Genomic DNA, 14,891 nt, shown 5'->3' on the forward strand with positions numbered 1-14,891 from the left:
GATCACAAGTAGGCAGAGAGGCAGGCAGAGTGAGGAGGAAGCAGGCTCCCCGCCAAGCAGAGAACCCGACACAGGACTCGATCCCAGGACCCTGAGATCATGACCTTAGCTGAAGGCAGAGGCTTAACACACTGAGCTACCCAGGTGCCCCTGATTTTATTTTATTTATTTTATTTTTTTAAAGACTTTATTTTTTTATTTATTTGTCAGAGAGAGGGAGAGAGAGAGCGTGCGCGCACGCACAAGCAGGCAGAGTGGCAGGCAGAGGCGGAGAGAGAAGCAGGCTCCCTGCTATGGAACGCGATCCCAGGACCCTGGGATCATGACCTGAGTCGAAGGCAGCAGCTTAACTGACTGAGCCACTCAGGTGTCCCTAACTACATTTAAATTATGGCATAAAAGGAAAGTAGCATCTTGGTGGGACTGGGAATATTTCTAGTGTATGGATTGGCTTCCCCAGTAGCCTACTTGATATTTAGTAAGACATATCTTTCCGAAGTTAAGAAAGAAATCACTCATCTCTGATTCTCATTTTTCATTCCCTTCATATCAGATTCTAAGTTCTCCTTATAGAGATCAATAAAAGCTATTGGAAGGAGAGGTAAGTAAGATGACTGGCTTTTGAAAGAGGACAATAGAATGGAAGGAGAGAACAACTAGTTAACCAAACATTGTGAATAGATGGTTCACATCCATTACTTACCATCTATCAAAACTATTCTCTGTTAATTCTTACACTGAACTTTTTTTCTTACCATCTTTATGACAGACAGACTAGTTCATGGGTTTGAATATGAAGTATAGTATTAATTAACTGGCATAAGTGCTTAATTTCGGAAAATATTTGAGGTAATGTGGGAAAGATTAGTTTGGAGCCACTCTGAGGAGAGTCTTCATCTCCATATTGTATCTTAGGCTTTGGGGAACATATGGGGGAAGTTTTTGAGGAGTGGATTGTACACCATATTCTCTCTATGCATTTTAGGAAGATATTTCTGACCATGGTATGTTGGAGAAATTAGGCACTAAGGAATTGTGATGATCTGGTTAGTAATTATTTGACTATAAATGTTTCCCATCATAAGCTACATTTGTAAATACTTGGGTTTTTCAAAAAAAATCTTTAATCACATGACATACTTTTAAGTAGAATCACTGCGTTTTTGAGAATTTGAACTGACATTTGCAAACAACTAAAATGTCTACTTATAAGATTAATGTGAAGTGCCTATTAATAGCTTTAGAGAGATAGAGTCAATTTAACGTCTTAGTATGAAATAAAGAATGGTTGTATGAAAAAGGAAAAGAGAGCATGCTTAAGACAAACGGTTGAAAATATAGTGTTCATTCTGAATATATCTAAGAACACACATGTGTTTGTATTTTTTGAGCATGCATAAATGCTGTCCTTAAATTTGAAGCACATTTCAAAACATTCCTAAAATATTAATGCTGATATTTGGGTAAGGAAGACTCAAGGTATTTAAGAGAAAATACAGGATTTTTGTAAAGAAAACTTTACTTTCATTTTCTAGGGAATACCTGGGTTAGTAGTTGGAGAAGTTTAAAAGAGACCCTACAGCATTGCCCTGCTTTGGCTGTATTCACATTACTGACTTTGTATGGGAGGTTCACCAGCTGTTTGACTGGCAGGAGCAGGAGCTTTCACTTCACTAGTTTATAATTCCTGGCTATTCTAGGATAGTTTGCACTTCACCAAGCCTCAGACAGGTCAGGACATTTGGTAGGAGAAGGTTGAAAGACAAAAGCAGCAGGCCTTGGGTTCTCAGCCCTTTTTTTTGTTTTTTAATTAGCAAATTATATTTTAATTTGGTGGTTAGAATTTTTAGTAATGTGCCTGTATTACATGTAGAAAGTATTCATCAACCAAGAGGAGTTTTAAAATGTCAAAACCAGGAAAAGCTACTTTAAACCATGGCTTGGTTCCTGTTGATCTTAAAAGTGCAAAAGAGCCTCTGCCACATCAAACTGTGATGAAGATATTTAGCATTAGCATCATTGCCCAAGGCCTCCCCTTTTGTCGAAGACGGGTAAGTCTTGCATTTGAAAAATAGGAATATTTATTTAAATGAAGTTCTTCTTTTTCCTTTAGTGAAGAAATGCTTGGGCTTTCAATTGATATTTATAAGTAAAATTATCAGTGCATTATGTAGCCAGATAAAACTTAAATAAGTGGGAGTTATAATAGTATGATGAGAAGCCTGGAGGGCAAGGTTACCCAGTCCACCTTTTGTTCCCTCTCTCATTTATTTTTCATGATATTAGAATCCTTTAAATTTATTTAAAAATGGTAAATGTGAAAACTATGTTTTAAAATATGTTGGCAAATACTACAACCCCAAATTGGTAGTTTTTATTCTGTGGGAAAAGCAAGAAGCTGGTGGCATTCTTCTTATAATGTAATGGGAATTACATTAACTCTTTATAAAGAATACTCCAAGTTCCCTAGATTTATCTGGCCCTTAGAGCTGTATTATTTTAAAAAAATGCTGTTTCTTTAATTCAAACTTAATGTAATAGGGACTTTACTTTTTGCTGTTATATAAAATAAAAATAGCATGCTATTGTGTGGCAGTTACGATAGAGTTTATATATAGACAATCCTGAACTAACAAACATTTTGTAGAACTTGTGCTAACGTATAATCAAGTTATGATTTATTGGATGTTTTTCAGGATAACATTCTGCTTTCCCTCACCAAGTTCTGACCCTGTTAATATTAGCAGTTTTATTGTATTTTTTGAGTTAACTTGGTATTGCTAGTTTGAATTATTAACTAGAGTGATATATTTTTAGATCTAAAATATGTTTATGATCCTAAACACAGTAAACCAAAAATCCCCACAAAAACCTGAGATTAAATGGGTATTTACATGTAACAGTGCTATTAATGTTTTAGTTCCCTTTTTTAAGAAGAAAAAAAAAATGAAGGGGAAATATTCTACTAAATAAGAAGATCAACACACAACACCTAAAAAGTATTTTTTTCTCCTTAGTAAAAACAATCTTTTATTTGCTGGGACTTATCCTTCGCAAAAATGTGTTTTCTAATTATCTTAGCTCCTTTGGAGTAGTTTCCACTTCTACTCGAAACAAGTGTTAGCCATGTTGAAAATATTTTGAGTGAAGTTTAAATAATACAGTTTCAGCATTGAACATGGAATACAAATATCTCCATCACCCTCTTATTTTCTTCTTTACTATGTTGTCAGAAACTGTTTATTTTGTCCTCTTTTGCTTTGTCACTTTTATAACTTCTGAATGAGGTCACTGTTCTGATTTAAGCATTTACACAGGGACCACTAATAGCTTTAAAGTCATTAATAAACTAATTTATTATTTTAACACTTCTATAAAAGAAAATACCAACCCAAGTAAATTTTTAAATGGAGGAAAAGAAGTGTGGGTTTTTTAAATGAAAGGATTAAGATATTAACAATCAAGATAATCTTGTTCTTTGTTGAGTATTTCTGATAAATTCTTAGGTACAGTATATGGCAGATTATTTCATTATATCACAGTATATGTTTTCTACCATTATTTTCTAACATGTACATGAAACTTAAAAGGCTCGGGAGCAGATTCTATAAAATTAATAGAGAACTTCAAGGCTTTCCCTGAGGGCTTCCTAGGATCACTATGCAGCTTGACTTTTCTGGGTTACTATGTTATGTTAATTTATAGCCTTGCATTTGTAACAGTAGAAGAGAACTAGATTTGAAAAATAAAATTCATACGAGAAAGTTTTGTGGGAAGATAACTAAAAAACACATTCAGTTTCAGACTGCCTACCTGCCAGTAACTTACTATTGCATAACTCATTGACTCTGAGTACTAGAAATACTAGAGGGATGGTGTAATTATATCCACCCCCCCCTTTCATGACTGATTAATTTAGATAGTTTTTAATTGGCTTGCATGTTCTTTGTTATTTAATTTATTAACTTTGGTAAATTGATAATAAACATTTTAAGAATATTATTTTTCTTTATCAAAGATTTAAGGAAGACTTTTGGTATGATATATAATTAGTCATTTTGTGTGTAACATCTAGTATATCTCTTACACTGGGCATATTTTGCTTTCAAGCAGATTGTTCTACATTGCAAAGTACATAAAGCAGGTAGATTTCTGTATTTTGTAGGCCATTTTTTCCTTCTAGATAGTGAGCTAATGTGCACTAGAGTGACCTCTTAGTAAGACTTGTAACAGTCTTGACCTATTAAAATTTGAAAAACATGATATTTTATTGTCACTCCATCCCTCATAGATGTTGATCCATTTAGTGTTTGCACAATAAAATAACTTCAAAAATTGTGAAACAATCTTTTAGTTGCTATAACCACAACCTCAATTTATATCTCTTGAAATATTTTCAGAAAATTTATTGACCTACTATTAAGTGTAATATTGGTATTGGTAGTCAAATTTAATATTATATAAATTATTCTGATCTCTCCTCAGAGGTACTTTGGACTTAATACTAACAACAGTAAAGAAATAGCAATTGACTTAATACTAACAACAGTAAAGAAATAGCAATCTAGCTATTACTCAGTTACTGTAAATGAAAATATTTTTAGTATTAAGGTCCTCATTATTTATTTATGATTTATTTAGGCATTCTTGGTACTAAGTTACACTTGGAACTTGTTAAAAATGGGGAACCTGGGTAGCTCAGTCGGTTAAGCATCCAACTCTTGATTTGGGCTCAGATCCTAATCTCAGGGTTGTGGGATTGAGTCCCTATCAGACTCCACACTCTGGAATTCTCTTTCTCCCTCTCCTTCTGCTCCTCCGCCTGGTTGCTCACACTCCAAATCAGCCAATCTTAAAAACCATAGAATCCTGGGTTACCAACTCTTTTGGATAGCTTTATGTAAGAGATCTGGATTAAGGTTTAGGGATCTATCTATATTTTTAAAAGCCCTATAGGTAATTGGATCAGGAGTATTTGAGAGTACTAGTTGAGTATTCTAAAAGAATTGTCTTTTAGTAGAAGAGGAATTTTCTAGGAAAAGCTTATTTAATCTATAAAATCACTGGAAATTTTTAATTTTCTTTGAAATTGGGATGCCTAATTATGGTAATATGCTGTTTCTTAAATCCTAAGGTACATTATTTTTCCGCATTTTGAGAATACCTAAGAAGTGTTTAAAATGTGAAAAAATAATGTACCTTAGATACATTTTGATGGAATTTTGTAGCTTATCTAGCAGCATTTTTTTTTTTTAGTGATAAGAGAAAGAACATCTTACAACTAATAATACTAAGAAAATGTACTTCAGTGCTTAAATTTCATTTCTTAACTCATTTTGTTTGGGAGCTTTTTAAACATTTACAATATTCTCATAAAGTTACTCTTCATTGTTATTATTTTGATAGAAATTTCCAGATGACATGCAAATGGCAGTGATTTATATAGGGCTTTTAAAGCTATCGGACTTTGCTGACTTACAGACAAAATATTGTTTTGAGAGTTTCCTGTATATTCCTGGGCTTGAACTGTGTACCGATTGTGCTGCGTAAGCATTGGCAACAAAGCGAAGAGTGTGGAGAACTGCTGGTGGGACTTAGGGTGGTGAGGTGGGGTCAATATGGGACAAGGGCTTGTTCTCCTGAGACAAAAGAGCTCAAGCAATAATGAAATACATGACTGGGATTTCTGATAGTTGAAAACAGTTTTGTAGGAATTATGTTCCATATCAAATTCTATTCAAAATACCACATTTAAAATAATTTTTCTTCAAAGTAAAAGTAGAAATTAAAGTAGAATATTCGTGTCATTTGAGAAAATGTGAATATCACTTCTGTGTATTTTTATCATTCCAGGTTAGCTTAAGTCAGACTTTCTTCAAAGGGCCAGTAAATATTTTAGACTTGTGGACCCTATAGTCACTATCAGAACTACTCTTCTGTGCCACTGGAGCACAAAAGCAGCTATAGATAATACTTAAATGAATGGGTGAATGGACATGACTGTGTTTTAATAAATCTTTACTCAAAAAAGAGTGAAGTCTAGGTTTATGTGATTATAATGATAAAGTAAATCTTGTGCATATATCTTTTTGCTTATATATTTTTCAGCTTATGGTAAATTTTTAGAATGAGATTGCTAGTTAACGCCGTAAGTCTTACATTTCCTTTAAAACCATCATCTTCTCTTCTAATTCTTTTGTAATTTTATAGAAAAGAATCTTTGTGTGGCTAACTGCTAGAATTTTAACACACTGCTTATTCTCTTCTTAATATACAGTATTAGTATAGTAAGGCTATTAATAATTGCTATCTTTTTTAGAAAAGCCCACTACGTATTCTAGGCACTGTTTTAGTTGTTTTGTATATTTTAACCCACTGAATGCTTAAATGACTTAAATGTTTGTTAAGTACTTTAACCAACTGAGCCACCCAGGCGTCCCTGTTAAGTACTTTAAATTAGGCATTCTCTCCAATTCAGTACACTAGAAAACGGAGGCTCAGACCAGCTATCTTCCCCAGTTTTCTTGGTGAGTAGTAAAGCTGCCTTTAGCTGCAGAGTGCATGAATGCTGCAGCTAATAGCAGTAGCCGTTCTCTTTATACATTTTGTTTTTATGTGAACTTAACACTTTTCAACTACTCTTAGTATTTTGTAGGGTAAGCCTGGGAGGCTATCATTGTTGACCTTGTTTCTGTGAGAAAATAGATTCAAAGATTAAAACAAGTAACTTACAAATAACTTTGATATGATAAAGCATTTATAAATACAGGGTTTTTGGTGTAATCTCTTTTAAGATGTTTCACTTATGAAATTACCCTACAGATTACACAATAATTATAGTAATAAAAAACTGGAGATATTTGAACAGTATGCATGTTTGTCTGTTGTCTTTATAAGCTGAGTGATGATACCTGTTAAAAAATTGTTCATGTCACTTGTTCAAATGGCAAGATAGACTTTGTTCAGGGGTACTGTGGTGTTATAGATATAGGAACTACTACAAAGGGGCTTTGTAGTAGGGGAGCGAGATTGGGCTCAACTCCAAATACAGCAAAGAAAAGTGAGAGTTTATAGCCAAGGAACAGTTTGGAGGGGTCAGTGGGGAGAAAATTACTAAGAGGAAACACTGGTGGAGATGGGGGGCTTCTGGGTAAACCAGTGTAACCAAAGTGGTCAGACATGACATCAAGTGGGGGATGATAGAAGATGAGGAACCCAGCAGTTATGGAAGGTGGTCAGATACCAAGATTGGGAGGAGTCTGGTTAAACTAAGTAGATTCTTGCTCCTGACAACATGCCCAAGGACAGGGCCTAGCTGAAAAAGAGCTCAGCAGAGCCTATCTAGAGTTTGGTCAAGAAGAGAATCTTTGTCATACCTCAGGGTCTGTGGTTGGCAGACAACAACTGAGAGCAGCTTGTCTGGACAGATGAAGCATCCTCCGACTGCAGTGCAGTGTCATTCTCATCAGTTTGCTCAACCAGTACTTTTGACAGTGAGGACAAAAATTTAAACAGCATTTCACCTCTCTTAGCTTCAGTGCTGTCTTGAGTTTAAGTTTTTTCTTCATTGTTGAGTTATCAATGATACTAGATAAACCTATATTCAGAATTTTAACCTCATTCAGGCATAATCTAATTAGCTATTTTTTGTACGTATAATATTCAGTTAGTTTAAGCAATATGTAATGTTAATCTGTTATGCTCCTTTCATAGACTATTGACCAGTCTATCAGTACCTCTTCAGCAAAGGTCTGCCAGTTTTGTCAAATAGTTGTATTACCTTTCTTTAAAAAAAACCAAGGTATCTAATTACTTACCCTACGGTAAGTTCCATTTGTGGGAAGTTCCATTTTGTATGTACCCCCAAAGTAGGCCAGCATAAACTCTTTTGCTAAAGCCAGCTTCTGAATTAGTACCCTTCTGAATTTAATAATCTCCCAAATCCTCCAAATTCAATGATGGACAGGGAATTTTAACTTTCTTCCAATAATTAATATCTTTTAGTTCTCTTCACAGAAATAAGACATACTCAATACGTAAAATTTAGAAAAAATATTTTCCTTTACAATTTACTAAATTACCAGTAGTTCCACTGCTGAAAAATAACTACAATAACAACTTTAAGTAAATAATTTTTTAGGAATATTGGTACTTTAATTCACTGTTAATATATTGTTGGTGGTTTCCCATAATTGAGGTTGCTTAAAAATATATAATCTACTCTTCCAAAATTTTCCTCATATTGTTGATTTAGACAGTGACCTGCTTTGAACTTTCTTATACATGAATCCTAAACATCTCTATCCACAGATTTCTAGAAGTAGAATTATTGGGTCAAGGAGTATGAACTTCTTTAGATTCTTGAGAAATACTGTTAAATTGTTTTCCAGAAAGCAATACCAATTAAAAACCAGCATGAGGGATTTCTATTGTTTAAAGAGTAAGAAATCATATTCTAAGGAAATTTATCCCTATGTGATAAACTTTTGTGGATTTTGCTTAGTTAATGTCATTGTATTTCTAATTGTATCAGTCTAGATTTTTTATCATAGGGAATTTTTTTTCCTTTTGAAAAAATAATGAGATAGGCTTATACTTACAGCTTCATATAAATGAATGGTCTATGTAAATCAAGAAATTATTTGTTGCTTGTGTGATTTTATTTTTTATTCTTTCTGGAAAATATTTGTCATGGACCTGTCACCTCTATTATTTTCAACAATTTTTTTCTACTCCTCCTATAGTTTTAAAACTATAATCTGGGTTTTTATCTAGATAGATGATCCACATGTATAGTTTTATGATTTATTACATTATCTTTACTGTAAGTCTTAGGGTTTTTTCAGTTTTTGCATCACCTTAGTTTATCCTTTTATATTTCTGAATTTTAGGGTAATATTTGCATAGTATAAATGACAGCCCCTCCCAAAGTATATTGCTATTAATAATATTACGACAAGAGTACTTCTCATACTAACAAGAGCAGCTGCCAGAAATATTTGACTATTCCTTATAACATTACTACTTAGTTTTACATTTCTGGCATAGTTTTGCCGTTAGCTCCAATCCAGGTTTACCTTTTTTTATTTTTATTTATTTATTTTTTTTAATCTAGTCCAGCCGTGATTAATTCTTACTGAAAGTAGTTGTTGCAAGTCTGCTCTTTTAAAATGTCTTGATTCCTGAAAGTCATTTCATGAAACTCAGTATCCATTTATTTTTATTTTTATTTTTATTTTTTTTTAAGATTTTTATTTATTTATTTGACAGACAGAGATCACAAGTAGGCAGAGAGGCAGGCAGAGAGAGAGAGGGAAGCAGGCTCCCCGCTGAGCAGAGAGCCCGATGCGGGGCTCGATCCCAGGACCCTGAGATCATGACCTGAGCCGAAGGTAGAGGCGTAACCCACAGAGCCACCCAGGCGCCCCTCAATATCCATTTCATGGAACTCTTAGCCAATTAGAAATAGATGGATGTTTCCCCAACATACAGAAATATGAATCCTTTAAAAAGCCAGCATCCTCCATCTCTCCCCCAGACCGGTCTGTTTTGTGCCTCTTTCTTTCTAGATTCTTTCCAGGACCTCACAGTAGCTTCCCTCTCTGGTTGGAACCTTTCTCCTGGCACTGATTACATCCACTGTTGTCCGCATCCATCAGTGGAACGTACTGTAATTGTTGCCATTACCTTTGGCCCTTAGGCAAATATGTACAGCCCGGTGATGTTATTCCATTTAGTTATCTTGTCTCCCCAGTTAGGCTATAAACTCTTAGAGTTCAGAAATTATCCTTCATGTCATTTTATGCTCCTAGTGATATGCAGGAGAAAGTTAGTATAAATATTCTTATGACTAACTCGTTGAAGTATGTGTTAAACTTGGAAGATTCTGAAGGAGTTTTTGTTCTGTTAAGAATATGGAATGTTTTTGTTTACTAAATGTTTTTAAATGACTCTGCAGCTGTGATTTGAATATTTCATTTTCTGAATTTAAATAAACTCAGATACAATTTGACATTTAATTTTAAAAGTAATTACTACTTACCAATTTTGAAAATGAAGGAGAAACAAACGTAGGGTAAAGTTATTTCCATGGCACTTTTGAGATTCTACAGTAGCCAAAAAATGTCAGAAAATGCTGAAATAAAGGGAAAAAATTACAATACTTTGGAGAGAAGAAAGAACAGGATGGTGATATGAGCAAGTTTGGAGGGAAATTTTAATAGGTTACCTGATTTTTTTTTTTTTTTTTTTTTTTTGAGTAAACTAAAATGTGACTTCCTTTGGTTATTTTCCCTACACACATATTCCACTGGAACTGGGGGAAATTTTTCAACTTGAAAATTTTGAACTTGAAAAATTCAAGCATTTTCAATTGATCTGATATGGTTTATTGTCACTACTTTTTTTTTAGCCAATAAAAGAATTAGTTACCACATATCAGACCATTCTATTTTAAATCCTGTCAGGCCTTTTCTTCTTAAGAATGTTTCATGTGTCATGCATAAACTTGAGTAAACAGAATATAAATTATAAATTTTCTTGCAGTCTTATTCTCTGTATTGTGCAGGGTACTAGCTATAAATAAAAGTGATGATTCTTCATCCCCTGTACCTGTGGATATACAAAAGTGAAAAGTTACAATCCTTTATGCATCGTAGATAGTCTAGTGGTAAAAACCTTAAACCTTTATAGACAAAAGTATAATTTTGCTTGAATGCACCCGTGTACAAAATACTATGAGTACAAAATACTCAAAGCAAGTGATTCAGGAAAGGCTTCACAGTAACTTTGAATTAAAACATGGTGTTTGCTAATAAGCAGATGATGAGAGAAGTGATGGGCAGAAGGAACTTGTATTATTGCTTGTGCTTACATCTCGTCTTTTCACATTTCACATTTATACTGCTGCAAATTATTGCTTATATCTTGACATGACATTTATCAGTATTACTATCAGCCAGAAAATATATATTGAGCACTTAGAACAGAGCTGGAAAATTTTCTAGAACCTATGGCTATAACAGTGAACTAGGTAGAGGCCATGTCCTCATGGAGCTTACTTTATGGAAACAGAAAATAGTCACTAATGTTAGTGTTTTGATGACAGTAAAATAGGGTTAATAGTATAGAGTCTAACTTGGGATGCAGGGGAAGCACTATACTTTCCACATATGAACTCATATAACCCTTAAGATAACCTTGTAAAGTGGGTGTTGTACTATAGTATCCCTATTTTACAGATGAGGAGTCTGAGGCATAGTGAAGGTAAGTAATGTGCCCTAGAGTTAATAAGTGATAGAGCGGAGATTCTATGTCAGGCATCTGGCTCTAACATCACAAACACTGTGGTAAACTGACCTTGGTAAGGTTGTTGAGTGAACAGATCCTTAGTTTCCATGTGTTGTTAGGGGTAACTTTTGCTGTGTAATCCTTAGTTTTAAAATATGTAATTCTTACTTTGTTCCCACAACTCATGATGGCCTCAATATCTTATTACTGACAACATTGCTTTCTAGATGTTTTTGTCATCAAGTGATGTCCTCATATTATGTGTGCCTCAATTGTCAGATATGAATGTAAAACAAATTATAATGTGATGTGTAAGTCTACAACTACATTGTAGAAATAACTGCCATGAATTTTTATCCCTGTTCTAGATAGATAACAATCTGTTCAAATAGTTTCGTTACTTTAACATCACAGGGCAAGGGCTATTAAGATGTAGTATGGGAGACAGATGAAAAATATGCTAAAAAATAAACTTGCTGCCCACTGTCCCTTGTCCGCAGACCAGATGTCCAGCAAGCCCTGAGAGCTAAGAATTTTTTTTAAAGTTAGCCAAACCTAACTCTAAGTAACTTAAGATAATCGGTTTTATTATTTGAATACTCGTGAACTTTCTGCAAAAACATTAATGTATAATATACTGGAAGTGTTCAGTAATATATATGCACCATATTACTTTTCTAAACTCCAAAAAGTTCTGAAGTCAGCAACACAGCTTTCTCTAAAATTGTGGAACTAACTCCACAGACCTTTGAGTTTTACAGCTGTCACCCACATACAAAAAATGGAATACACTTTGAAATGTCAAAATAGTCAAAGCCTTAAGTTCTGAGTGCATGCATATTTAAATCCTTTAAAACATACATTATATAAATGAATACTTAAATTTCACTAACCTAGTTATAGGGAGCTCCATATAATATGGTAGTTCAGAGCCTATATATTATTTTTCTTCAGTGAGAAATGTAACTCTTGTTAGCAGACATATTCATTAAATGAGGAATGAGAACCTCTGTCACTTTTTTACTTCATGGAAAATTAATACTACTAAATTAGTTTTTATTCTGCTAATATGTATTAGGCCTACTCCCTGTATGTGTTGCTACTATAACAGAGATGAGTAAGGCAGAGACCTTCCTTCCTTTAAGGAGGCTACAGGTGCTTTTCTGTCTCTGAGAGATGTATCTCATTGTCCCCATTTTGTAGTCACATCAAAATCAGAGGAACATGGATTAATTAATGTATTCAACAGATAAGCATCCATCAATTGCCAGGCATAGTTCTGGGCACTTCAGATATATTAGTGAACAAAGCAGAAAAAGTCCACCCTTTTATATAAGTTAACATTTTAGTGACCCTGAGAATTCTGCCTAGGATTGGACAACATGTTTGGTCTGTTCCAGTATACATTGTGTCACCAGACTTCTTCATTCTGTGGTATACTTTTCTAAATCATCTGGTGGTAATTTGTCTTATAGTTTCTCCGTATGTATATGTGGGTACCTACATACATATGCATGCATACGTAGACGCACACTTTCTCTGACTTGGTGACTTTATTGATATGTATAATCTACTGGTTTTCAAATACTGTTAGATAGTATCTAGCACGGAATAGTATTTTGAGGTTCTGAAAGATTAAATATGATTCTATTATATTTCATTTTTTCATATTCTTGGAAGAAAACTTCAATAATATCCTGCTGGGCTCACCTAGTGATTTCTTTCTGGATTGTTCCTGGGTCAGATTAGAGTTCTTGGCCCTATTTCTGACTTGTGGAAAGCTGCATAAATTAATGTGTGTTTCACATATAAATCAGTTAAATAATGGTAGATATAATTTTTAGTAGATATGTTTATGGTAGGTATAAATAATGATAGGGGTAATTTAAAGATTTTATTCACTAATTTGACAGAGAGCCATCGAGAGGGAATGCCTGTGGTGGGAGTGGGAGAGGGAGAAGCAGCCTCCCCACTGAGCAGGAAGCCCGATGCAGGGCTCAATCCCAGGACCCTGGGATCATGACACAAGCTGAAGGCAGATGTTTAACCTGACTAAGCCACCCAATGCCCCTAAGATTTTTTTTTTAAGATTTTATTTATTTATTTGAGAGAGAGAGAGAGAATGAGAAAGAGAGAGAGCCTGAGAGGAGAGAGGTCAGCTGGAGAAGCAGACTCCCTGTCGAGCAGGGAGCCCGATGTGGAACTCGATCCTGGGACTCCAGGATCATGACCTGAGTCTAAGGCAGTCGCTTAACCAACTGAGCCTTCCAGGCACCCCAAGATTTTTTTAATATGATAGAAATTTCACCATAGAAGTAATGGCAGAAAGGACTACCATTTGTGGTAAAGTCAACAACATTCTAAATGTTAGGAGTTACAATTCAGTTATTTCAATTTACATTCCATTTACCTCTTGATGCAGCACATCTCTTTATTTGCATGCATAGCGTTTTATTCCTAAATTGTGAGAATGTAGATTTTTTAAAATAGTAAATCTGAGATTAATCAAGCTTTCTCTTGTAACTTTGGTAGTCTTTATATAAATGCTCATATATTTATAAACTTTATTGACATTTATGTAGGTCTAGAGGAAAAGCAAGTAGGAGCAAGTATTTCTCAAACATTATCAAATTAATACTGACTCTAAAATCACATGGATAGCTATTTGTTTATTGTTATTCTGTGATATTTACATGTAATAATAGAGAAATCGGTTTTGAGAGAAAAAATGTAATATTGGATGAACTTAAGAATTTTTTCTCCTTCCTAGTATTGAAAATGAAAATTGAAACTTGTGGGTTATTCCTATATTTAATTACATTTTTATGTGTGAGTGATTTCATATAGTTCACTTGGGAGCAATTTAAGTTTAAACAGCTTTTCAATAATCCACAGAAATCTCTGCATTATCACTTTGGATTTTAAAATATCATTGTTGCTACTAGTTTGAACATGTAGGGGCAGTATAATACTGTTTTTGTAAATCTTGTCTGAATTTGTGGAATTTTTGAATCAGTAAGTGGTGTTAAAAGTTTGTTCTTTGCAAAAATGTAGCTAGCTGTATGTCTTACATTTTAAAGGATGAATGGGACTGTTTAAGTTCGAACTATTCTTTCAATTTAGGTTCTTATACAAAAGCTTCTATATTATGGAAACTCATGGCCTTGATTTATATTCGAAGTCAAGGAATATGTTAAGCTAGTTAATAAGAAAAAATGTACTTTTATTGTTAGTAAAAATGAGGACATGTAAGTGGATTTGCAAAAATAGACAAAATACTAAAATTAGTGCAATTTTGCTCTTTTAAAAAAAAAAAGTGCAATGCTTCACGAATTTGCGTGTCATCCTTGTGCAGGAGCCATGCTAATTTTCTCTGTATCATTCCAGTTTTGGTATATGTGCTGCCAAAGTGAGCACTAAAATTAGTGCAATTTTGCTCTCATTCTATCTGTACCAACCTTTTCAAAAATGGATGTTTAACTATGGGAATTTTTTAATAAGGACTTAATTTTTCAAATCTGACAAGTGAACAAAACTTGGATTACTAAACAATCTTATTTTAAGATTATTTAAGTGGTATTTTTTTTCCAGTATCAGAACGA

General features: G+C 33.9%; 1 protein-coding gene across 4 annotated transcripts in view; it reads left to right on the forward strand.

The window, feature by feature from the left end:
- Positions 1-14,891, forward strand: part of LOC111155719 (F-box and WD repeat domain containing 7) — a 230,656-nt gene that overhangs the window by 167,529 nt on the left and 48,236 nt on the right. The window contains exon 1 of one of the 4 annotated variants that reach the window (XM_022516095.1): positions 1,905-2,051. The exons of the other annotated variants lie outside the window; for them this stretch is intronic. Coding sequence (XP_022371803.1) covers positions 1,905-2,051 — 147 coding nt within the window. Of the gene's footprint in view, positions 1-1,904; positions 2,052-14,891 lie in introns of those variants that run through there. 4 annotated transcript variants of the gene reach the window in all.

The sequence above is a fragment of the Enhydra lutris genome, unplaced genomic scaffold, assembly GCF_002288905.1.
Source record: "Enhydra lutris kenyoni isolate GAN:26980312 unplaced genomic scaffold, ASM228890v2 scaffoldscaffold3, whole genome shotgun sequence".
NCBI classification, from domain to species: Eukaryota; Metazoa; Chordata; class Mammalia; order Carnivora; family Mustelidae; genus Enhydra; species Enhydra lutris.